The 25,753-nt window shown below is 48.6% G+C and overlaps 1 protein-coding gene across 1 annotated transcript; it reads left to right on the top strand.

Annotated features, from left to right (window-relative positions):
* Positions 1–13,130: 13,130 nt before the first annotated feature.
* On the top strand, positions 13,131–24,183 carry GALR1 (galanin receptor 1). The gene is made up of 3 exons (XM_052660612.1): positions 13,131–13,796; positions 18,177–18,242; positions 23,866–24,183. Exons 1-3 carry the CDS (start codon positions 13,131–13,133, stop codon positions 24,181–24,183), a joined length of 1,050 nt encoding a protein of 349 aa, XP_052516572.1.
* The last annotated feature ends 1,570 nt before the right edge of the window (positions 24,184–25,753 follow it).

Genomic DNA, 25,753 nt, shown 5'->3' with positions numbered 1-25,753 from the left:
CATATAAGTGATAATGTCGAACCATTTTATTGAACTCTGCAGTTTGAATGTTTGTTTCTTCTTGACACTTAGACAATCACCCCATGTGTGAAAACAGGACAGTTTGATTCTCCTTCCCTGTGTTTCCAGGCTTTTATTTCTTTTCTTGCCGTATTCCATGAGTGGCACATAGGATTAATGGCAATGAGGTTGTTTTATAGGCTCCTGTTTTGTGTATAGATGTTGCTATTGCCTCTATGTCCAGAAGAAATATTTCAGAACGTTCTGCTTTCTCTTTGCTCTGAAAGAGTTTAAATAACAAGAAAAAGATCTGAGCTCCTTGGGACCTTGATGGACTTCATCCAGTGCCCTAGTATTTTGTCCCACGTGGATGTACACTATTTCATTTCCTCCTTGTCATTATTACACTGATCTATGCAATAACATAAAAAGGCATGTACATTACTACTCAATATCCTTTCAAAACTAATACTTAAGTGTCATTAAGATGGAACATTTAAAAAGTCTTTATTGAACTTACTAGAATACTATTTCTGTTTTTTGGCCGTGAGACATGTGGGATTTTTAGCTCCCTGACTGGGGATCAAACCTGTATCCCCTCATTGGAAGGCGAAATCTTAACCACTGGATCAGGAGGGAAGTATCACTAAATACCACATTTCATAAATCATTTTAGTCTTATAGAGTTCAGTGAGAAAAAAATGGGCAAAAGTCTGGAAAATATAAAAAGCAGGAGAGACCAAGTTAAATCCTTTAATTTTTAAAAAATTACAATAAAGAATTAAGAAAGAATGTCAGTAAATCTACACCTTAAGAAAAAGAAATGGTGCCTTAAAATGTTACACTATGTATTCCAAATAAAATTTTGAGTGTCCAACAGTAAAACAAAATTTCAGTAACTTTCTCACGATCTCTCACTACTGAAGGACAGAACTGGATTGACTCTAAAAGGCGGGGTCCCGGATCCCCTGCTGTCAGCTGCTGCAGGACCGCATCAGGGCAAATAACTCACGGAGGCGACCGGCCTTTCTCTGCAGGCTCGCGTGGGCACAGCTGTGTGACTACAAAGCCAGCGTCCCAAGTGGCAACATCACAGGCATTCCCCAGGCAAGGAGTATGTTTCCATTGCCTGCTTAATATTCTGCCGTGGTAGAAATGTAATTTTTCCCTGTGAATTTCTGGTTGCTCTTTTCTTTCTCACTGACAGGAGCAGCACAGGCCTCTAACTCACAGTCAAATGTATCCAGTGTCTTCTTTATACTATATTGCACTGTACCTTTTATTCCAAATAACATCCCTGTATAACGTCTTCAAGACGTTATATAAAAAAGACTACAGTTTCTGAGTTATTCCACACTCAAAAGCACCTTTGTTTAACCTTATCTGTGACAGGGCTTCCCAGGTGGTGCTAGTGGTAAAGAATCCGCCTACCAACTCAGGAGACGTGAGACACGGGTTTGATCCCTGGATCTGGAAGATCCCCTGGAGGAGGAAATGGCAACCCACTCCAGTATTCTTGCCTGGAGAATTCCACGGACAGAAGAGCCTGGTGAGCTACAGTCTGTGGGGTCGCAAAGAATTGGATATGACTGAAGGGACTTTGCATGTGTGCACGTGACCGATAATTTAGCCAGCAGTAGGGCAGGCAATGAGGGAGACCCGGGTTCGGTCCCTGGGTCAGGAATATGCCCTGGAGATGGAAATGGCACCCCACTCTAGTACTCTTGCCTGGAAAATCCCACGGATGGAGGAGCCTGGTAGGCTACAGTCCACGGGGTCGCAAAGAGTTGGACACGACTGAGCAACTTCACTTTCTTTCTTTTCTTTAGGGCAGGCTCAGACCAGTCCAGCGTGTGCTGATCAGACAGCCAGTGCCAGGCCCTTTCTTGGTCATCGGTGGTGAACTTTCTCTGTGGAAGCTGCCACTTTCTCCTTCTAGTCTCAGGACACTCAGGCTGCATCTACAGAGGAGTCTTTACAAAGTCACCTTACTTGTCTCTGAGGGAATCCTTTTCGATCTGAAAAACTTTGCTCTTCTTCAGATGCGCTGGGCAGGGCTTCCCCGTTGTTTCTTGGCCATTTCTTCACCTCTGTTGCTCCTTTCAAGGTCGCCAAGAGGCAGACACGGGGCGACAGAGGTTCTAGCTTCGTTTTCACATTTTCTTTCTCTTCCTTCTTACTCTTTCACTCTCTGCTTCACTCTGGCGTACCTCCTTGACTATGTTGCAAGCCTGCTTATACTTTAAAAAGTTATCAGCATATTTTAATGTCTAAAAGCCTTTTTCTTCTCTGGTTGTTCCACTTACTAGCACACGAGTTCATTTTGTGACAGATTTTGTCTGAAGGGGGCGACAGAGAATGAGGTGTTTGGATGGCATCACAACATCAATGAATATGAGCTCAAGCAAACTCTGGCAGGTAGCGAAGGACAGGCGTGCTGCAGTCCATGGGTTTGCAAAAAGTTGGACACGAGGAAACAACAATTTTGTCTTGAATCTCTTGGCATATTAGTTAAGGTTAATTTTTTTTTCTATTCCCTGAACAATCTCAGTCTTTTCCTTATGTTGGTGTGTACTGATCCTTCTCTCCTGGGTCACCCCTTTTCTTTACACTCCTGATGGTCTTTGATGACCCATTTATATGGGATTGATTTTCTAGATTGTGTGAGTATGATAGTGCCAAAGCCTCAACCTCATTATGCATTTTTCTCCTAAAAAAAGTTGTGATGCACCTAGCCAGTGGGTGTGGCTGCTTTGGGGCCTGGTTCTCCATCACTTGGTGTGGTCATGTCTCCTTCTGGGCTCAACCAGCTGCCAGTCTGGACGTGGAACAACAGACTGGTTCCAAACAGGAAAAGGAGAAAATCAAGGCTGTATATTGTCACCCTGCTTATTTAACTTCTATGCAGAGTACATCATGAGAAACACTGGGCTGGATGAATCACAAGCTGGAATCAAGATTGCCAGGAGAAATATCAATAACCTCAGATATGCAGATGACACCACCATTACGGCAGAAAGTGAAGAAGAACTAAAGAGCCTCTTGATGAAAGTGAAAGTGGAGAGTGGAAAAGTTGGCTTAAAGTACAACATTTAGAAAACTAAGATCATGGCATCTGGTCCCATCACTTCATGGGAAATAGATGGGGAAACAGTGGAAACAGTGACAGACTTTATTTTGGGAGGCTCCAAAATCACTGCAGATGGTAACAGCAGCCGTGAAATTAAAAGATGCTTTCTCCTTGGAAGGGAAGTTATGACCAACCTAGACAGCATATTAAAAAGCCAGAGACATTTGTTTGCCAACAAAGTTCCGTCTAGTCAAGGCTATGGTTTTTCCAGTAGTCATGTATGGATGTAAGAGTTGGACTATAAAGAAAGCTGATTACCAAAGAATTGATGCTTTTGAACTGTGGTGTTGGAGAAGACTCTTGAGCGTCCCTTGGACTCCAAGGAGATCCAACCAGTCCATCCTAAATATCAGTCCTGAGTGTTTGTCAGAAGGACTGATGCTGAAGATGAAGCTCAAATACTTTGGTCACCTGATGCGAAGGGCTGACGCCTTGAAAAGACCCTGATGCTGGGAAAGATTGAGGGCAGGAGGTAAAGGGGATGACAGAGGATGAGATGGCTGGATGGCATCACTGACTTTATGGACATGAGTTTGAGTAAACCTCAGGAGTTGGCGATGGACAGGGAGGCCTGGCGTGCTGCAGTCCATGGGGTCACAAAGAGTCAGACACAACTGAGCAACTGAACTGAACTGACTGAATTTGGGTCTGAATTGATTTTAGGTGTTTCCTGTGTGATTTGTGGAGATGCACTCTGGCTCAGACAGCAAAGAATCTGCCTGCAATGCAGGAGACCTGGGTTCGATCCCTGGGCCAGGAAGGTCCCCTGGAAAAGAAAATGGCAACTCACTCCAGTATTCTTGCCTGGAAAATCCCATGGACAGAAGTGCCTAGCGGGCTACAGTCCAGAGCATCGCACACGACTGAGTGTGCGTGCATGCACACTCCGCTTTCTAGCCTGGACTTCTGTGTCTTCATGTCTTCAAGATTCTGATGCTTGTCCGTGAGTTACTTCACACACTGGTGCTGACCCCCTGGCCTCTCCTTGAAGGTGACTCCTGTCCATTTGTAACACCACCCTTGGCCACATTCTGCCCGCTCTTTACCCCATTTCTTCCCCAGAGTTGGAAAGTCTGGAACCTCTGTGCCTGAACAGAGAGACACGGGGTGATGGGTGGAGGTGGTGGTCAGAGTGGGTGTGTGGGGTGAAGCACGGCTCACACTTAGGGGACAGAGGACGTCCGGCCAGATCCCTAGTCCCTGCCACCCCACTTCTTCTTCTTTTTTTTTTTTTTAATTTTTATTTTTACTTTATTTTACTTTACGATACTGTATTGGTTTTGCCATACATTGACATGAATCCACCACGGGTGTACATGCGATCCCAAACATGAACCCCCCTCCCACCTCCCTCCCTACAACATCACTCGCTTCTTCTTTTGAAAACTGTTTTTACTTTTTTATTTATGGTCACACCCACAGCACATGAGATCCTGGTTCCCACCAGGGATCGAACCCACGCCCCCTGCACTAACTTCACAGAATGAAGTTTCTAGATATTTTGTATAATTTTAATATCTTTGAAATATCTTCTCCATCAAGTATTTGGAAAAATAAAGTTTGTTACAGAGTTCACCTGGTAAAAACATAGAGCTTTTAGGGGGTCTATATATGTAGCCCTTTGAAAGAAATCTTGTTTTTCCCAAGTTCTGTTTCTTTTATCAGCTCTGGAGGATTTGGGAGCCATTGATTATTTCCAGTGACTTAATCACTTAAAAAAATGCACACATATTTTATGTGGTTAGATTCAATACTGGGTTAATGTTACCTTAGTCACTATTAGTGTTATAGTCATTTAAAAATTGTCTTGTTTGATGGAGCTTCTTCAATGAAACAGAAGAGAAGGGTGACAGACCTACACTGTTCAAATAGACAATGATTGAATTTAAACTTATGCATGATGAAACGACATCCAGTTGTTAAAATATCTTAAAATTATATGATTACTGATACTAATTAACAGCAAAGGTACAGTAGGGAGAGTGTGAGAAGCCCAGTTAAAGTTGTCTGTATGGGTAGTGGCCGAGCGAAGACCAGACTCCAGCCTCCTGCATTCGCTTGGATATGAACCAGCGCAAAACGGACAGACTCAGCACGGCCCACTTCTCCAGCTTCGTGTATTAGCCCATTTAATTTTTACAGCATCCTTTGAGTCAGGCATTATGGCCACTGTTGTAATAATCACCACCATCATCTGCAGTGGTCCAGATAAGAACAGCAGGGCACAAAAAGAATTAAGCTTATTTTTTTTTCCTTCTGTTGAATTTTTTTTGTTTGTTTTAAATTCAAGTGGAGTTGAGTTACCATTTTTTATTATTTACAGGCATACAATATAGTGATTCAGTATCTTTCCCTGATTATACTCTATTGAAAGCTATTACCAGATAATGATTATAGTTGTGCTGCCCAGTTCATCCTGTTGCTCATCTATTTGATACACAGTAGTCAGTTCTTCTTAATCCTCTTCCCCCGACTCCCCCCTCCCCCCTTACCGTTCCCATTCGGTAACCACTGGTTTGCTCTCGATGTCTGTGAGTCTATTTCTCATACACATTCGTTTGTATCATTTCTTAGATCCCACAAATCGGCGATCTCATCCAGCACTTGTCTCTCTCTGTCTGAACACGATAATCTCCCGGTCCGTCCACATCGCAGCAGATTGCAGAATTCCCTTCTTTTTTATGGCCACTGAGGTGTTTTGTGTCTCATCTCAAAGGTCAACGGCATTCCACTGGGTATAAAAGATTATGCCTATTGGCCAAATTGCAGTGAACTCTCTTAACGTCCCATGGTACTGAGTGGCAAAGCTGGAATTTGAGCCTGGACAGTTTCAACCCATATTCATATTACTATGTTATAGAGAGATTTACCACCAGGTGGCTCGGTGGTAAATCTGCCTGCCAATGCACGAGACGCAGGAGATGTGGGTTCGATCCTTGGGTTGGGAAGAGTCCCTGAAGAAGGAAATGGCAACCCACTCCAGTATTCTTGCCTAGAGATTCCCATGGACAGAGGAGCTGGTGGGCTACAGTCCATGGGGCTGCAAAAGAGCTGGACACGACTGAGCCACTGAACCCACACACAGACACAGAGATTTAAAGCTTTATATTTAAGGTACTGTTCGTTGACCACTTTCAATCGTGTGATTAGGAAGTTTTTCCTTTAAGAGTAGTTCGCATTATGCTCCATGATAAATATTATCAGATCTAGATTTCAAATATGACTGCACTTTTATCCTTATTGTCCTCTCCTGTGCAGCCAGGAATCTATGTGATGAAATTTTGATCAAGCGACTGACTTCGCATGTGGCTTATTTTAGGGGCGTCCTCTCCTAGAGGAATCAGAATAGTGACAGAAGCTTTATGACCCCCACTCCAAACTGCACTCATTTTCAGAGTGAACGTGTCACTGTTATTAAAAGAAGTCCTCATCTTCCCTCGCCCAGTAAAAGGGGGTACTTACACCGTGTCAGGATCATGTGTTTGGACTTCCTGGGGCATCTCTCAGGAAATCTCTGGACTCTGGCTCTTCACTTCACAGAGTCGTTGACATCTTTGAGGAGTTGATAAAGCTAGGATGCTTGCTGCACATGGATTCTGAATAACATCTCAGGAGCTTCGTGGATGCAAGACGCCCATCAATGAAACCAGTCTGGACCCTAGAGGACAATGAGTTACCTGGGTGCAGAGCTGTCATCTAGGCTGGCTGTTCCCTGAAGCTTTTGGCTTCCAGACTGCTAAGCCTCCTGAGCCTGCAAACATGGCTTTGAGAATGCTAGAGATCCTCACCCCAAGTGGCCGGAAGCAAAGGCAGGGCCTCTGCTGTGTTAGACCCACCCCAGCTCTCCTCCTGCTGGGGCTGAGTGCTGTATGGCCCATCGGCGACAGTGTTGCCGTCCTGACACGAAAGGAAAGAGCTACCCCCAAGGGAGCTGTGTGGTCTGCCCAGAGGGCGCCAGTGGGAGAGGGCGCCACTTGGGGGGTGGGGTTCTGCAGCTGCCTGAGAATGAGGAGATGACTGGTTTGGGTTCCATCCCCAGTTAGAGAACTAAGGTCTTGGAAGCCTCTCTGGACAGCCAAAATAATTTTTTAAAAGTGTACAATTTAGTGGCGTTCGGCACATACGCAGTGCTGGGCAGCTGTCCCCGCTCTGCGGTTCCAGAACTTCTGCAGCATCGCAAAGTGAAGGTCTGTACCAGTCAGCTCCCCCACCCCCGGCCCTGCCACCCCTCCTCGGATGGACTTTCTGTCTCCAGGAATCTGCCTGTTTTAGGTAGTGTTCAATTTTATGCCTTTCATCATGACTTGAATTGTCTAACCATCTGCGCGTGTTACTTTCATTTGTCACAAAATGTCAATATGGATTATGAAGGCAAAAGGGTTATGGACCATTTGCAATTCTTATGGATGCTTTCCTGTTTTAAAATCATCCCAATAAATGTTCTTTTACATGATCTCACGGAGAATGAGGTAATTAAATATACCTGGGTCAGACAGTGAACTAATGTACCGTTGCTTTTACATAGAAAGGAGGTACTTGTTTCTGCGTAATTCCCAGGGATATTGTCACTTTATTAGGCAGGTTGCTGGGCACATCATAGCAAAGAATTATTAGTACATTAATATGCAACGATTAATTATGTTAAACTTCATTGTAATAAGCTGATTAGAACATTAGGTCGTGAAACGTGAGAGATTTGCTCCACAGCTTTCAATGCAGTTGTTAAACTACCCTAAGAAATTAAAAGATTTGAAATATTAAATTGGGAGAAAATATTAGTAATTTTGGATGGCATAATTGCCGGTGGTTCTAAGCACCACGTATAATATCAAGCACACGTTTACATATTTAATCTTAAGGAGATCAGCCATCAGAGAAAATAACTTCTACAAGCACAAAAGTTCATTGTGACCTTGCTCTCCATATTTCATTATCATAAGCAATCTGAATATTTAACAATGGAAAAGAACTTGGTGGATTAAAAGCAAGAACTGACAAGAGCATAGAACAATGTCAGAAATTCTTTCAGGATCGAGCCAGTAAAAGCCAGTGAATCCTTTTACAGGTGCTGTTTGTCATTATCTTTTTTTAAATCCACTGAAACTGATCTTTGTTTAATCAAGATTTAGTCTAACTTCAATCTTCATTCCTCCTGGCCTGTTGAAAATATTACCGATGCTGTCAGCGGTCTGAACACCCAGGTTCTCCCTGCTGTCTGTCTCTCCCTTGTCCTCCTTCTCCTACGTGCAGGAAGATCCTTTCTCCAGTCAAATCTTATTCCTTGAGTTTTAGGATTCCTCAAGCTTTGGCCATGCATCATCGTTTCTTGGCATTCTGCACACGCTCTGTGGTCTGAGTTCTGCTAGGGATGTTAACCAGGGTGGGCTGCCTGCAGTAAGAAGCAGACCCTAATACATCAACCCCTCTATCAAGTAGAGATCTCTTTGAGATTTAGTATTCTGAGGCTTTGTTCAAGGCAGTGGGGCAGCTCTTCTCAAGGTCTTCAGGGACCCAGGACTCAGTTTCCTTGGAGGGTCAGAACACAATTCCATTGGTGCTGTTTGAATAAAGCTGAATCTGTAGCTCAGGGCTCTCTGAGAAGTCAGACAGTGGAGCGGGGAAGAGGGAGGAGCTTGAGGGAAGGCAGAGTTAGAGTTTCTTCCAGTTCGTGGCGTATTTGCCGTGGCATGTTTGCAGACTGAGGAAATGGAGCCGAGCAGAGGTGGACCACTCCAGGACCAGGTGAGGGACTTGCCGGAGGAGGAGGCAGGAGCTGCTGGGACCAAGCATCAGGCCAGCTTGGGAGGTGTGTGCTGACTGCGCTCCCAGGACGTGGGTGCTCCTGGAAGTGTGGTGGGCAGCATGGAAGGACTTGGTCTGCTTCACTGAGTCATTTGCACCCAGAGTTTCATGGTTTGTGTCCTCAGCTGGGAGGGGCTTGCGGACTGGGTTAGGGGCTCACGGCAGCCCCCAAGCACACCTGGTCCATAAGCAGGTCCCCTATCCGGTGCTGAGCCTGGAGTTCTGGTCTGACGACATTTTAAATGACTTCATTTGGATCATTTTGAGTGATTTTCTTGTAAAAGAGGAATTTCTACCTGTAGTTTTCGATTTATTGAGTCCTATGGACTTCCCTGGTGGCTCAGACGGTAAAGCCTCTTGCCTACAATGCGGGAGACCCGGGTTCGATCCCTGGGTCGGGAAAATCCCCTGGAGGAGGAAATGGCAACCCACTCCAGTATTCTTGCCTGGAGAATCCCATGGACTGAGGAGCCTGGTAGGCTACAGTCCATGGGGTCGCAAAGAGTCGGACACGACTGAGTGACTTCACTTTCTCTTTCTATGAGATGGAACAGTGACACTTTTTCTGGAAAGAGACTTGGAAAATGTCCTTCACTCTTTTAGACTAGAAAGTATATGTTTACTTCTCTTCTGAATATTTGAAAGTCTGGGTTTGAAATGAAGAACGTGGGAAAAGTAAAAACAGCTCAGAGCATCCAAAGTACAAATGTATAGCTCTTTCTCTCCTTTGTCAGGACTCCCTGAAACCCCTGTCTCTGTCACAAGACTTATCATGTAAATAACCGGTACTTACATGTAAGTAACGGGTTTTTGTCTTTTTTCCTCGTGGACTATGTATTCCTTGACATCACCCACATTGTTAACCATCTCTCCTGGTGAGCGCAGCCTGGATGGGGAGGCACCAGCTCCTCGGAGCCCTGAGATCTAGGAACACTGAGTGTGCAGACGATGCAGGGATGCCGGGCTGAGCGCTTAGTCGTATTTTGCGACTCTTTGGACTGTAGCCCTCCAGGCTCCTCGGTCCGTGGGATTCTCCAGGCAAGAACGCTGGAGCAGGTTGCCATCTCCTCCTCCAGGGGATCCTTCTGACCCAGGGATTGATCCTGAGTCTCCTGTGTCTCCTGTGTTGCACCTGAATTCTTTACCTGTTGAGTCAAATTGGCCTCCTGGGTCATACTCCTTTCATGTTTAACAAATAAACACTTGTGTGAGAGAAGGTTTTGGTCACACATTGGCCATCTGCAGGCTTCCTGCCCCGCGTTCCCTCTGGGGCCCGTGCCTTCTGTCGTCACGATGCTGGGTGCACACAGGGTGACGGCAGAGCCACACTGACGGATTTGGGCCCGCCACCTCCATCCTGACACTGGGTCTCACCAGATTCCCCCAGCGTCTGCTTGGCCACCTGCCTGAGGCAGCGGCCGTCAGGTTTCTCCAACTTAAACTTACTCTCCGCCACCTGCCCGCAGTGTGGTCTTTGGAAGGAAGACGGTAAAAAGGTACATTTAAGGGAAGGGAGTTGCACCCATCTCTTTTATCCATAATCAAAGATAAGATCCATGAAATAAGGAACCTGGCTTTGTTTTTTGTTCTGTTTTCAGAACAAAATAGTTTTGGGCAAGTAGCAGGCACCGAAGGGTAACGAGTAAAAGAATAAAAACAGACCACATTCTTTCTTCTTCCAATTAAAGGGAAAAAGCCACCTTCAAATGCAATCCTAAGTATGACAAAAAAGAGGAGGAAAAGAAGCATGGAAATAGAAAACAAATAGGAAGTATTAGTGTAAAATAAAATGTTAAAACTTAGAGTTATAAAAGCTTATTATAACAATAAATGTAAACAGACTAAATTCACCAGGTAAAAAAAAAGTTGAGATTATTAAGTTGGATTTTAGAGTAACTCAGTTCTGTGCTGTTTCCAAGAGATATCAGGGAATCACAGGGCATAGTGGGATTGAAAAAGGTTGAGCAGGCCAATGAAAAGCAACAGTGCTGGTATACTTCTGGTAATAACAAAGTACACATTAAGGGAAATATAACCCCAACCATATAATATTAAAATAAGACCAAAACCCCACAGAATATTATTTAAAACACACGCATATGCCATAAATGTATAAATAAGTGATCAATAGATGATACACTTAGGTTATCTGGAGATGTTGGGGTGAGGGTGAAGGTTGTGGCTGGGGAAGAATACAAAAGTGCTTTCAATTTTATTGATAATTTCTTTTACGATTCCAAGCTGCTGATGGGCACGTTAGTATCGCATACAGTTTTATAATATCTGTTCCATGTTGAAAATAGTTCATAATAATCAGAAAACCCTTCCCCAAGTCTAATTGCAAACAACTTTCCGTGCAGCACAGGGCACCGTCACTGTGACAGTGTAGGTCGGAGGGCCCCCTGGCCCTGAGGGTGATGGGCAAGACAACTGAACAAGGCCCAGCTATCCTCTTAGGGAAGGCAAGGGTGTTCTTGCTCTACCAGGATACTTGGTAAGCTACTTAAACTCAATCTCGTCCTCTGGGAAATGGGTGGAAACAGGAAGGAAACTGCCAGCACTAAATGAAGCAAAGGATACAGGTAAGATGCCTGGTATATGGCAGGTGTTCTATGAACTGCGTCAGAATCTTTCTGGAAATGAAGCAGAATACAACTATCCAGGTAGAGTCAAAGAGAAAACAAACCCTACTCACTCCCTAAACTTCCGGGGCCAGGGCAGACGTGCCTCAAGGTGCCCGCTTCCCTCGCAGCACCTGCCCCGGGGGGCACTGTGCCCTGTTCCCCGCCGCATTCCCCGTCCCCCCCATCCCCCCCCCCGCCCCCAGCCACGGCGCCCAGCGCCTACTGGACACTCGGGCGTCATCTGGAGAATGGTGGAAGGTGTGGGGATACTTGAAAGGGAACATAGACAGATCGTGTAAACACTGCGAACTGAAGGGATCAATTGCAGCCCCTTAACTGCGAACCGGCAAGCGTATAACGCTTACTCACACTTCTAGACTTACACAGCCCTTTTGTTGCAGTGGGCGGATCCACAGCAGTGAAATGAAATCCATTCTTTTCATTTTACAAATATTTCGCGCCTTCTGTATATGTCACTCGGATGAGTAACAAGGCAAAACTGATCTAAAGTTGGACGATGTAAACAGGGCACCTTCCCCTTTCATCTTACCCACGTTTATCACGAAAACTCCATTAGGCCACCCGTTTCCTTTCCAGCTAGTTCCCTCTCTAGCAGCCGGCAGGGTGGGGGTGGGGTCAGGGATTTTGCAAAGCCCCAGGTAGCCGCAGGGCCAATCACCGGTTTCTGGGCTTCATTCCTGGGGCGGGGAGCGCGCGCCCCGACCGCCAGCCCTGGAGCGAAGGCACGAGCGGTTTTGATGGAGGAGGAGACCTGCGCACCGCCCGCCTCCCCGCCCAGCACGCCCTGATCGCGCACAGCCTTGCTAGTCGGGGTCGGGGCGGGGGCTGCACCCAGGCGGCTGCTGCGGTCGCTGGGCGCTGGCAGGTCCGCAGTGCGCAGAGAAGAGCGCGCGACTGTTCTCTGAGAGGCAGTGGTCGGCGATCCATCCCAGTGGGCTTCGTCCAGTCCCTGCGTGCGCCTCGACTTCCGGGGGGCGGGGGACCCCCGGGAAGCGCGGATTTCAGCCGGTCTGAGTCCTCGCTACATCTCAGCGGCACCCTGCGGACGGCGGCGAAGGCGCAGACAGAGCGCTCGCCCAGCTGACCAAAAACTAAGGGGAAAGCGGCGCCGGCCGGCTGGGGGGCGCGGCGAGCCCTCTCCACGAACCGCTCGGTGCGCGCTGCGCGCCCGGCTGTGTCCCCGGAGCGCCGCGGGAAGGGAGCCGTGCGGAGCAACAGGTGCCGCCCGCAGCCTCTCGGGACGAGGGAAACGACCTGCAGCGGCGCGGAGCTGGTAGGGAGCAGAGAGGGCTCTTTCCTCCCTCAGGGCTGCGGCGGCCGGTCCCTCCTCCCCGGCTCGGTAGCGGATCAGCGGACGCCCGGCGCTCTTGGGACAGCCTCGCGAGCGCGGGAAGGTCCGGCTCTGCGTCCTCTCCCAGGTGGCCCCGTCCGAAAAGTCGGTGCCACTCGGCCCGGGCGCCTGGGTTCTGAGTGCCCCGAGCTGGGTCACCCGGAGCCCCTCCTTCCCCGGCAGGCGCCCTTCGCCAGCGCGACCTAGGCTGCCCCTGCGCGCCATGGAGCTGGAGGTTGGGAACTTCAGCGAGGGGAACGCGAGCGGGCTCGAGCCCCCGACCCCGGAACCCAGGCCGCTCTTCGGTATCGGCGTGGAGAACTTCGTCACGCTGGTGGTGTTCGGCCTGATCTTCGCGCTCGGCGTGCTGGGCAACAGCCTGGTGATCACCGTGCTGGCGCGCAGCAAGCCGGGCAAGCCGCGCAGCACCACCAACCTGTTCATCCTCAACCTGAGCATCGCCGACCTGGCCTACCTGCTCTTCTGCATCCCCTTCCAGGCCACGGTGTACGCGCTGCCCACCTGGGTGCTGGGCGCCTTCATCTGCAAGTTCGTCCACTACTTTTTCACCGTGTCCATGCTGGTCAGCATCTTCACGCTGGCCGCGATGTCGGTGGACCGCTACGTGGCCATCGTGCACTCGCGCCGCTCCTCCGCCCTGCGGGTGTCCCGCAACGCGCTGCTGGGCGTGGGCTTCATCTGGGCGCTGTCCATCGTCATGGCCTCGCCGGTGGCCTACCACCAGCGCCTCTTCCACCGGGACGTCGGCAACCAGACCTTCTGCTGGGAGCAGTGGCCCAACCAGCGCCACAAGAAGGCCTACGTGGTGTGCACCTTCGTCTTCGGCTACCTGCTGCCGCTCCTGCTCATCTGCTTCTGCTACGCCAAGGTGCGGGGCGCAGGGCGGGTCCGCGGGCCCGGGGCGGCTCCTCTGTCCCCGCACCCCTCCGGGGCCCCGCCCCCTTGCCCTCGTCCCCTGCGAGTTTTCTGCCCGAGCCATCGCCTCCTCCGGCCGCGGCTTGGGCTCACGGGTTTGATGCTGCGTGAAAGTCGCTTGGAGTTTGGGCGACACCGGGAAAGTTTGCAGGTCCGGGCATCCGTCCTGGCCCCCGCAAGCACTGGGCCCTGAGGTTGTCCCCAAAGGAGGAGGGGTTCAACACCCACTTATCAGGAGGTTTTAGCTTCGTAGCCCGTTCAGCCTGCCTGATCGCCTGCATGGCCACAGCGTTATGTGAGCGCCCGGTCCTGCCCTGCCGAGCGGGCGTCTTTGCTGGGTGGAGAGCCCGCGCCCCTCAGCAGCCCTCAACTGAGGTCGGATGGGGGGATTTCACTGCCCGCGGGGTGCACAGGGCTGGGGCGCCGGCCAGGACCGCCTTTGCAAAACCGCTGCTCCTGGCGACAGAGCTTTGAATTTTATTTCATAACACGTTAGGCGTCATAAATCCAGATGGTCAGAAGTATTTCCTCGCGGATTCTCCAGAGAACGTTGGATGGACGGGTTTGCTGCTGCCGTTTCCTCATTTCAGTGCTTTTAGGAGGAGGTAAAGAGTATTTAGCGGTTCAGGTGGCAGGTCTAAAGCCTCCGCTGGGAGACACACAGCTGACACCTGTCTGGTCCCCCTACGGCACCTCCCTTCTCTGTGCAGTGCGTTTTCCCCCAGCTCAGCACAATCACGTTCTCTCTCATTAATAACACATGGTTTTGAAGATTTTGTAACATTTTAAAAGTCTTACACCTTCTACACAACTTGTCTGTGTGTGTTAGTCACTCAGTCCTATCTGTTTGCGACCCCGTGGACTGTAGCTGGTCAAGCTCCTCTGTCCATGGAATTCTCCAGGTATGAATACTGGAGTGGGTAGCCATTCCCTCTTCCAGGGGATCTTCCCCAGCTAGGGATCAAACATGGGTCTCCCGCGTTGTAGGCATATTATTTGCTGTCTGAGCCAGCATATCTGCTTAGTAATCAGGAGATGCAGTGCATGGGGTGAGAGCCCCCCTCCCTGACACACCCTCCCCAATACCATCGCCAGTAGAGAAACACTTCTGTGGCCGAATTCTGAGATCTGCACCATTTTATCTTCTCTCTCTCTCTCTGCTTCTCAATTTCTTTCTGATAAGCCTGTGATTCCAGGACTGTGAATAACCAGGTGAAGCAGTCAGTTCTTACGTTCCACTCGTCTTTTTTCCCCAGCAGAAATGTGGACTGTGAGCCACCTGGTTTTGTTTGCCCCTCCCCCAGGCCATCTATCTAGAGCAGGGTCTATTCTGAACGGTAGTGCTTTTGGATATGATCTGAAAGAATGTCCTGCACCGAAGGGTTGTGCATAAAGACATGCAGTAAAGGCAGGAAATTGGGAATCACTGCAGCTTAGCTCTTTGATAAATGGCTGGCTTATTCCCTTTGCTTCTAGCAAAAGCAAATCGAAGCTTGGTCTGCACAGGGCCGTGGTCTCCAGTGTGCTCTCTGTCACTTGATCTGCAGGCGACCCAGTGGGTTGCAGCCACTGTGCATATTTTATTGATAAGGAAAGAGGGTTTTGGAGGAGTGAAGCAGCTGACTGAGATTGTGAAGCTGGTAAAGCTTTCAGGAAGGATTTCCATGCAGGGCTTCCTAGCCCCCTGGGGGAGGCCAGCCTGTGGGGCATGGGCCTTGAGACTAGAGAGACTCTTAAAGTATTTGGCTTTTCATTCATCATTATATGGGTTATTCTTCCTTTGTTTCCCCAAAGTCTTTGGTCTTTTGGAAATTCAGGTCTTTTTAATGGAAACAGCAAGATAAACTTCTAGGAAGAAACCAGCCTAATTTCTGTCATTTGAGAATTTATACAAGTCATACCTAAGGCAAAGTTTCTAAATTAAAAAATTCAGTAAATACATGATCATTGGGATTTTTTTTTACAAATATGGAAACAGTTTGCCTTTAAGCATAACTGGAAATTTCTTTGAAACTCAAAGTAATATTTGCATATTCATTCTGGGCTTGAAAAAAGGTAAAGATTAAAGACTTCAGTTGCTTTCCTTTGATTCAGTCACTGTCTGCTTTGCATGGAAGGGTTTCACTAGTTAAATGTTACATTCCGGATTGATTGTTACCCCAAGGCCCAGATCAAAAGACATATAAAATCACAGTGTTTTTTTTTTTTTTTAAGTTAACAAAGGAATTGCATTCCAGAGTTGCCTTCTGTACCGACAGGAGTTTAGTGGAGGGTCCTTTGCACCTGCCCTCCCCGAGACCCAGAATGTGGGGCTGGAGGATGAGTCTGGGGCGCCCTCTGCTGCTGTGGGGCTGGCTCACTCTTCCCCCGGGGGAGTGCTTGTCCTGGGCCCTCCTTGGCCTGACACCAGAGGAACTCGTGACCTGCCCGGTTCCCGCACATTCCTGGAGACATCCTGTGCCAGGACTGGTATCGGTCTCCTGCACACACTTCTGAAAGTACGAGCGATGGGGAAGTGCCCGCTCACCACTCTCGTCAGCTTCCAGAGAAGCGCAGTCATAACCCTTCCTCCTCTGATGGTGAGACCTTCGTGGGGTCTGTCACACGAGTCAGTGTGGGTCCATAGCGGGTGCTCATGGAGTGGAACAGAGCCAGGAGAAACATGCTTGGGCGTTCTCCCCGTGGACCACTCCACGGCGCTCCTTAGGCATTTTGTAGTTATGAGACGTGACCCCCGAGTCTGTGGAAGGACTGAGTGGCCCCAGGCCAGGTAACATAGAAGTAACATCTGACTTTTCCATATGGGGCCCTCTCCAGGCAGCCCTCGCTGACGCTGCCTTGCCATCTCTCCCTTTCTTTCAGTGACTGGAGCCCTCCTCTGGCTGTGGGGAGGCTGTCCCCAGGGAACCTGGCCCGGCTGGTCCTCTCTGGGAGGGGCCCTGTCCAGCCCGTTCCTTCCTCTTGAAAGTCCTCTTCATTTGTTCCTGCACAAGCCTCCCTTCCGTCGTTCTCTTCCATTCGGTTTTCGATACCCCAGTTGCTGACGGCAGGACAGTAGACAGACCCACTGTTTCTGTACTGAGAGTGACTGCAGATGTCCCCATAGTAAGTGAGAGGCTTGTCTTGCAGAGGATGCTGAGCCCTTGTGGGAAGTGAGCAGTATTTTGGTAGGGCTGGGAGTTTGGAGTCAGAAATTCACACCCCATGATAGCTGCTTGACTGGGGTAGGGAATCGTGAAAGTGAAGTGAAAGTGTTAGTTGCTCAGTCATGTCCGCCTCTTTGTGTCTCCAGGGACTGTAGCCCACCAGGCTCCTCTGTCCCTGAGATTCTCCAGGCAAGAATACTGAAGTGGGGTGCCATGGCCTTCTCCAGGGGATCTTCCCTACCCAGGCATCGAACCCATTGCAGGCAGATTCTTTACCATCTGAGCCACCAGGGAGGCCCCCAGGGAATCATGAAGTGGTGGATAAATCTCGCGGCTTCTCGATCAGGGAGTGCCCGATGACTCCAGAGGGTTGCATCTGCCCAGACAGAGCAGCTTTTGTAATACGTTCAATTTGATTAAATTATTTCCATGCTGCGGTGCTCCAGGGGGACAGGGAGGTGGCTGGAACACTGTTTCCAGTGTTTGGAGGGACTCAATGAGCAACCGATGGGCAGTCTCAAGCCCTTAGTCACCCTGAGCTGATTGTCCTTAGGTTTTTCACTCATAAGAGTGAACTCAAGACCTGCCTGGAGTGTGTACCACCATCCTGACCCTGTTGTATGGCTTAGTTGCAAGTTCTTATGTGGAACCACATTGTCTCACATCATTTCTCCTGAGTATGACGCTATCAAGAGAAGACAAAACTAGTTTCTCTAGGGAAGGAAACAAGTGTCTCCCTGGAAGCCTCCCCCATGGGACGTTAGTTGTAGGACCTTGCAGAATGGTGGTCTGTCAGCTATCAGCGTTGTTGGAAGGCAGTCTGTAGTTTTCCCGCATATCTAGGATTTAACATATAGCAGGGACCTGGGATTGTGGAAATGTAGATTCTTAGGGGAGGCCAACGGGGATGCAGGTATGGGCAGCGGAGTGGGTCTTTCTGGAAGAAATCTCGGAGCTACCCACACCAGAGCTCTGCCTACAGGTGCTCCGGACACAGGTGGTTGGAGGACCAGACGCTTATGGCAATCCATAGTCGGCATTACTCCACCAGCTCATGTGAATTGCAGCTTGCGTGATTTTGTAAACCATGGTCTTCCCTTTTCAGAACATCAGGAAATGTCAGTGCAAAATGGACAATGAATTGTGCGGTCTGAGGCAAACCGATTTTATTAGTCTGTGTTTTGCAGGTTCTTAACCATTTGCATAAAAAGTTGAAGAACGTGTCAAAGAAGTCAGAGGCATCAAAGAAAAAGGTAAATCTCATGGGTTTACATTCTCCATGCCGTTTCTGGAGCTTGGTTTAATGTATACTCTTAGCTTTCCTGCATCCTCCTGTGAAAGTATGGTCCCTGGGTTCAGCGATTTGAAATGAACATCTTAGCCCTGGGCAGAGAGGAGACACGGAGAGTCAGCTGCTGAGGGTGAGCAGGCAACTGAGCTGCCTGAGAACGTGGGTGGAGGTCTGGGGAGGGGCCAAAAGGTGTGTCTTCTGGATTCTGAGCCTCTGGAGAAGGTGCGCTGTGGGTGACTGGGACAGGGTGTCAGGTGGCTGGACCCACAGTTTGCTTGAAACTGCAGGTGGTGCTCGTGGTAAAGAGCCCACCCGTAAGTGCAGGAGTCCCGAGTTCCATTCCTGGGTTGGGGGGATTCCCTCGAGGAGGGCACAGCAACCGCTCCAGCCCTCTTGCCTGGAGAACACCACGGATAGAGGAGCCTGGTGGGCTACAGTCCATGGGTCGCAGAGACACGATTGAAGAGACTTAGCAGACACACTTCTTGTGTTGCATATTTACCGTCTCTGATGTGGCTCCAGGAGGCCCCGTCTCAATTATCTTTCGAGTGAGTGTTGCTGTATCCCTCCCTGAAGCCGCGCAGCAGTTGCTGTGTTCTGCTCTCTTCCTCCCAGACGGGTGCTGGTTCGGCCCCCCGGGGGCAGAACTGAAGCTGGGAGCGGCCTCAGGAGGGTCCAGCCCATCTTTAGTTGTCTTTCTCGTTCTCCCCTGAATCCTGGTTCCCACAAGCTTCCCCTGAGGAGTTTGACAGCATCTAACACCCTGCGATTTATTATGTTTCAAACCCAGTTTGAGGAAAAGCTATTTTACAAATTGGGATTAATTTACCTCTTACTCAGATCATATGCTGGAGAAGGAAATGACAACCCACTCCAGTATTCTTGCTTGGAAAATCCCACGGAGAGAGGAGCCTGGTGGGCTGCAGTCCCTAGAGTCACAAAGAGTTGGACACGACTAAGCGACTGAACTGAACTGAAAGATTAGTGAGCATTTTAACATTTACATTCTTTGGTTTTATATGTATATGTGTACATATGGGTGTGTGTGTGTGTGTGTGTGTGTGTGTGTGAGGCATGTGTATTGTTGTTGTGTTAGTCGCTCAGTCATTTCTGACTCTTTGTGACTTCATGGACTGTTGCCCGCCAGGCTCCTCTGTCCATGGGATTCTCCAGACAAGAATACTGCAGTGGTTGCTAAGCCCTTCTCCAGGGCATCTTCCTGACCCAGGGGTCAAACCTGGGCCTCCCACTTTGCAGGCTGCTTCTGTACTGTTTGAGCCACTAGGGAAGCTCAAGACACACGCACATGAGGGAATATGTTATATGTGCTTAGTCACTCGGTTGTGTGTGACTCTTTGCAACCGTGGACCATTGTTCACCAGGCTCCTCTGTCCATGGGGATTCTTCAGGCCAGAAAACTGGAGTGGGTATCCATGCCCTCCTCCAGGGGATCTTCCCAACACAGGGATCAAACCCAGGCCTCCTGCACTGCAGGCAGATTCTTTACCATCTGAGCCAGCAGGGAAGCCCAAGAATACTGGAATGGGTAGCCTTTCCCTTCTCCAGGGGGTGTTCCTGACCCAGGAATTGAACCAGGCAGGGTCTCCTGCATTGCAGGCAGATTCTTTACTGGCTGAGCCACCAGGGAACGTATGTGTAAATGCAATTCTTCCCACGGGAGAAGGTCTCAACATTTGGAGGAGGGAAGATTTTCTCTTCTATTCTCACAACCTCTGACCCTTAATAACCACTGAACAGATGTCAGATCTCTTTTGATGCTTTTAATTACTTCCTTGTTCGCACAGAACTAATAGTTTGTGTATGTGTATGTACCTGCGTCTAGGCAAAGGCTAGCAGACAGGTGTGGGGAGTAGGGTAGGAAGACGGAAGTGGGAGACGGGGCGGAGGAGGGGAGGGCCCAGGGTGGACAGCCAGCATGCCTCCGACCGGAGGCAGAGGTTGGATCGGCTCAGCTGATGCTGCTCTGGGTCCAGGCAGAGAAGAGTGTTCCTGGGTGTGTACACACTCAGTTTCCGATGGGTCATGGAGTGATGTGGGAAGATCTTGGAGGTGGCTCCCCGCCTCGGTGGCTGCGTAGGGCCCCTTCTCCTGCGCCGTGTCCATCCATAAGGGTGCCGCTTCGTGAGAAGGCTGGTAGCGCTCCTGGGGTGGAGGGTTAGGTTCAACACAAACGTGCGCAACAGCTCTCCTGCCTGTTTGGAGGAAAATAGAGAAGAGTGTGCTTTTCTTTGCCAAAATAGTAGTGACCACAGTACAGAGCCCTGTCTTGATTGGCTCGGCTGGACCTAGAGAAACATTTTCTGGCATAAGGCTGATCAGATAGGAAAACAAGACTCTTAACAATTTCTGGAAGACTTCCCAGTGGGGTAGACTTCCCCAGGATGGTTCCTGGTAATAGCGAGGTAGATGTGAGACCCTCATGGCACCTTCTTAACCACGAGGTTCTCTTAACAGCTGCTCTTTTTCCCCATCTGGCTTAGAGTAACTCAGCAAGCTTTTTGGCTGTCATTTGTACAATTTACAAAATGTTTCTCATCAGTCTCACCATTTAGTCACTTTTTCCTTCCCTGCCAAGTTCCATTAGATGGATTATGAGTAAAATTCTTTGAAGGAAAAAAAAAAGTCAGATGTCTCAGATGGCTTGAAAAAGAGCATCTCACAGGAAGAGGAGAAATTACTATTTTTCAGATACTTTCAGTGCAAGAAGTAAAAAGAAGGCAGGCTAATAAAAGGCCCAACCTTAGGTATAAGAATTCATTCAGAGACTTGGCACGTAACCTTCAACGAGGACTTCTTCCCTATCCAACGGTGATGTTCTGGTTCTGCATGCTACATGGACAGACGGGGAGCGTAGGTGATGCATCAGGTGTAAACCCATTTGTGATTCATGCAAATGATACTGTAAGAAATGAAAATAGCCCCCATCCCCACAGAGGGCCTCGTCACCTCACTGTCTGACTTTTCTAAGGGGAAGAGCGGAAGCGGGTTTGGAACCTTTCCGAGGAGACAATGTGGGTCAGCCCGGGTGCGGTCAGCACCGAGGAAGCTCCTCAGCCTTCCCCTCGAGGTGGGCGAGGCTGCTTGCTTTTGTTGTGGCTTCTGCGGAATTCTTCACTGATTCTTCAAGCACCCATGAGCTGTGTAGGAAGGCAGGTTCCTGGGCGGATACGTCATCCGCACGACCTGTGGAAGCAGCGCTGTGGGCCATGAGACCCCGATACCTGAATTTTCATGAAGTGCTGCGTGACGACGGCTCGCTGAGTTGCTGGAAACCCAGGTCTGGGGTTGTTGTTCAGTTGCTCAGTCGTGTCCGACTCTGTGACCCCATGGACTGCAGCACACCAGGCTTCCCTGTTCCTCACCAAACTCATGCCCATTGAGCTGGTGATGCCATCCAGCCATCTCATCCTCTGTTGACCCTTTCTCTTCCTGTCTTCAATCTTTCCCAGCATCAGGGTCTTTTCCAGTGAGTCAGTTCTTCACATCAGGTGGCCAAAGTATTAGAACTTCAGCTTCAACGTCAGTCCTTCCAATGAACACCCAGGACTGATCTCCTTTAGGAAGGACTGGTTGGATCTCCTTGCAGTCCAAGGGATGCTCGAGAGTCTTCTTCAGTACCACAGTTCAAAAGCATCAATTCTTCGGTGCTCAGTCATTATTTTGTTAGTACAGTGAGTTATTTTGACCAGATCTTGACCTTGAGCTGGTGTGTTCCAGGCACAAGTTTTCTGAGTTGGGGGTAGGTGAGGGTGCTGTTCTGTGGGTAGATGTCTTTCTGCATCCCTCCCATGTCTTCCCAGTTCTGTGGTCCTGGTTCTCTGACGTGAGGGAGACAGAGGAGGGAGCCATGCCCGTCTCTCCCTGGGTACCTTGATGTGCCAGCATTGCGTGAAGCTGTGGCTGGTATGGAGGCCACTGGGGTGCAGGGCTGAGCGCCAGGGCCCATGTGCAGGGCACCCACTCCTGTACCAGCTCGGATGGGCTGAGATGCCTGTGAAATAGGCAGAAAATAAATAGTGAACCTTTGCCGACACATAGCTGGGAGCACAAACATTGTATTAAACAAGCATTCTGTTAAATTCTTTTGGGAGCATCATTTGATAAATGATAAAGTTTATGTAAGTACCCATTGATATTCTTTCCTGATTTATATTGCAGTCTTAAGTCACTCATATTTCAAAGCTACAGGCAGACCAAGGAAAGGAACCTCGTTCATGGTTCTGAAAAGACCAGTACACCTGCTAAAAATAAAAGGCAGAATTTGAATGATCTTGGGTAAACACACACGGTAACAAACCCTCCATAGAAAAGCCGCCCTGCTGACAGTTGCCCTACAGGGATACAGATACAGTGTGGCTCTTAGCTGTAAGCTGTCGGGGTGTAGTTCTGCCCTCAGCTGGTTACTTAGTGAAAACCTCCTGAAAGGAGCAGTGAAACAGAATATCCAGAGAGCATGCATCTTGTGCGGCACAGAAACGGCCTTCCTGCCTTAGGCAGGACAGCGGGTGTGCTCCGAGCTATTTGTAGGTGTAATTGCGTCTAGATGGTTATTGAATCATCAGGACCGCATCCCATACACTAGTGGGTAACGGACGGATAGCAGACGATCCTTGACGTCCAGGAGCGGGGTGCTGGTCTGCTCTCTGTGTCGTGCGCGCGGCAGCCTCAGTCTGGAAGCCTGCCGCCCTGGAAACCCTGCGGTCAGCTTTGTACCTGAGCTGTTTGAAGGTGTTAAGTGGACCAGGCCCACTCAGAGAATCATCACGTTGGGTCACCCCAGTCACAGGCCAGGAGGCTGAGGCCCAGGGAGGTGGCCTTTTGCATGGGTCGTGGCCCCTTCTGACCATCATGTGGTCAGAGTAAGCATGAGTGTAACTCCCGTCTCTGGTGCCCTGGCCGCCCTTGCTCTGACCTCGTCCTGAAGTCCGAGCACGTCCTCTCCCATCTCTGCCGGGTTCCCTGGCTTCAGCCCGCCTCTTGGACAAACGTCCTCTCCGAGTCAGTCAGCTACCCCGCGTCTCTTCTGGAAGACCTGCTATCTTAAGCCTCATGTTCTGGGCGCTGTGGGCTGTGACAGTCGGGTTCTAACTCACAGGAAGTAAGAGCAAAGTCATGGCATACCACAAGGACATTCCTGCAGGGCAGGGGTCCAAGCTTCTCCTGTGAAAGGACCTGTGGGTCCACCACGGTTTCCTGGTGGGGGAGTCCGGGCTCCATGGTGTGAGGCTGGAGGGAAAATAAGCACCTTCCTTCTCTCGCTCCTTCCCCTCCACCCTGCCTCCCAGAATTCGTGGATCCCAGTGGGATCACTTCTCTCCAGGGGCAAAGCGGACAGGGGACCACCGGGCCACGCTTTTAGCTCCTTTAGGGGTGTGACTGCAAAGTGAAGGTCAGCACCCAGAGCAGGTTTAGGACTCACTTGATTCTGTGAAAATGTACAGGAAATCCCCTCTGTCAGTGCATGAGCTAGAATGCTGGGCCCCTGTCTGCTGTGACCAGGGCCTCTGCTTCCTTCCCTTCTCCCCTGTTGTGACCAGCGCCTCTGCTTCCTTCCCTTCTCCTAGACCGCGCAGACGGTGCTGGTGGTGGTGGTGGTCTTCGGGGTCTCCTGGCTGCCCCACCACGTCATCCATCTCTGGGCTGAGTTTGGGGTGTTCCCGCTGACCCCCGCCTCCTTCTTCTTCAGGATCACTGCCCACTGCCTGGCCTACAGCAACTCCTCCGTGAACCCCATCATTTACGCCTTTCTCTCTGAAAACTTCAGGAAGGCTTATAAGCAAGTGTTCAAGTGCCAAGCCCGCAAGGAGTCACCTCTTAACGACACTAAAGAAAATAAAAGTCGACTAGACACCCCACCATCAACCAATTGTACTCACGTGTGAAAAAAGAGTATTATTTCAAAATGTGGTATTTGGATGCATGTGGACCAGACACAGAGAAATACATTGGGGTGTTAAGCAAGGCAGTAACTTGCTATCTTAACAACAATTCATATTATATTGATTGAATTCCACTTGTGTTTAAAAAGTACTTTGATCTACCTGGAAAATCCCTAGGTCTCGTGAAGGCCATTTCTAAATTTTATTTCTAAATTCTATTCCATAGGCAAAAAAGAGTAATATAGTTTTATACATCTTAAGAAATGAAAGTTTCTCAAGAAACTTTATTTAAAGACTGTAAAGAGTCTATAATCGGACTCTCTAGATCTGTATTCTTGTAGGGTAAGGAAGAAGGGCCTATCACGGTGGTCAGGAATATTTGTGATCTACATTGTTTTGAAACAGATGTTATTGGAAAGCACATGCTTTTGTTCTAATTTTAAGATCAGTGGTAAAGCTGAAACCATATGTGTTTCAGATACGATTGTGGACACTTGATCCTGAGTTTTATTTTTGTGGCCGTTTGTATTAAGACATATCCATCTGATGGAAATAAGCTTATTTGCACATTTGCTGCGTCTGCTCCCGGCTGTCAACAGTGCATGGGGCTCCTGCAACATACTGTGTCTGCCTGCAGTCATGAGGTCTCTTAAGCTTATCTCAGGCAGTCAGCAGCATGACCCTGAGGTGTCAGCCATCAGGAGGTCAGTGAAAAGCTACGCTGAACTTAGTCTTCGTTGAGATGACCAAAAAAATCAGGGAAAACCACCACCTGCGACTATTCTCATGGTGGAAGCTGTGAATGAGTTTCTGAGAATGAAACTGGACATGAAAAATTTACATATCGACACACTCCTGTATGTGTTTTCAGGTATTAGCTATGCCTTGAGTGGAATCGACTCAAAAGGAGAATTTTTAAAATGTCAGTGAAAATGATGTACAGAAAATAATTTCTATGAATTCAGAATAATTTCTCTGAATTATAAGCCACATGAGATAATGGTCATGCCGTGTGGGGAAAGTTAGTGAGTGTAGTAAAATGTCTGGTTCAGATAAACTTTGAAAAAATAATCTGATGGTTGGACATAGCTGGGCATATCGTACAAACAAATGCTTTTTTCATCAGATTTGTAATGATGTCTAATGCATATTTATCCCAAATATTGTTCCCTCTAGAAATGTTAGTCTGGGGTTCAAATCATCATAACTTAGCTTCAAATGTAGTTTTTGTGACAGTTTCATATTTCATAATGAGAAAATGGTATGAAAAGATGAAATGATTCTATATTAGTAAATAATTTTCACACTGCAAAACTGATGTATTTTAGGATGATACAAAAGCAAGAAAAATTTTTAAAATAATTTTGTGTAGTGCATACCTGAGTCATATGAGGACTTCATGTGAAATATCAAATTTTGGATCAAAAAGATCAACTCAATGTAAGTCTGCATGTTAGCTTCTCTAGTTTGTGAATTTATTTTACTAACTATATTCCTCTAGCTAACAGTATTTACATTTACCAAGTTATAAATAGTTCTCTGGACAGAAGAGGAGAAAATTGTCAGAGGATGG

This window comes from Budorcas taxicolor, chromosome 22, assembly GCF_023091745.1.
Source record: "Budorcas taxicolor isolate Tak-1 chromosome 22, Takin1.1, whole genome shotgun sequence".
NCBI classification, from domain to species: domain Eukaryota; kingdom Metazoa; phylum Chordata; class Mammalia; order Artiodactyla; family Bovidae; genus Budorcas; species Budorcas taxicolor.
The sequence above is the reverse complement of the archived record's forward strand: the minus strand, read 5'-3'. Positions and strand labels throughout refer to the sequence as shown.

Coding starts and splice junctions, on each gene's coding strand:
- GALR1 (XM_052660612.1), top strand. CDS start 13,131: ATGGAGCTGGAGGTTGGGAACTTCAGCGAGGGGAACGCGAGCGGGCTC. Junction 13,797..18,176: donor TCTGCTTCTGCTACGCCAAG/GTGCGGGGCGCA, acceptor TGTGTTTTGCAG/GTTCTTAACCATTTGCATAA. Junction 18,243..23,865: donor CAGAGGCATCAAAGAAAAAG/GTAAATCTCATG, acceptor CCCTTCTCCTAG/ACCGCGCAGACGGTGCTGGT.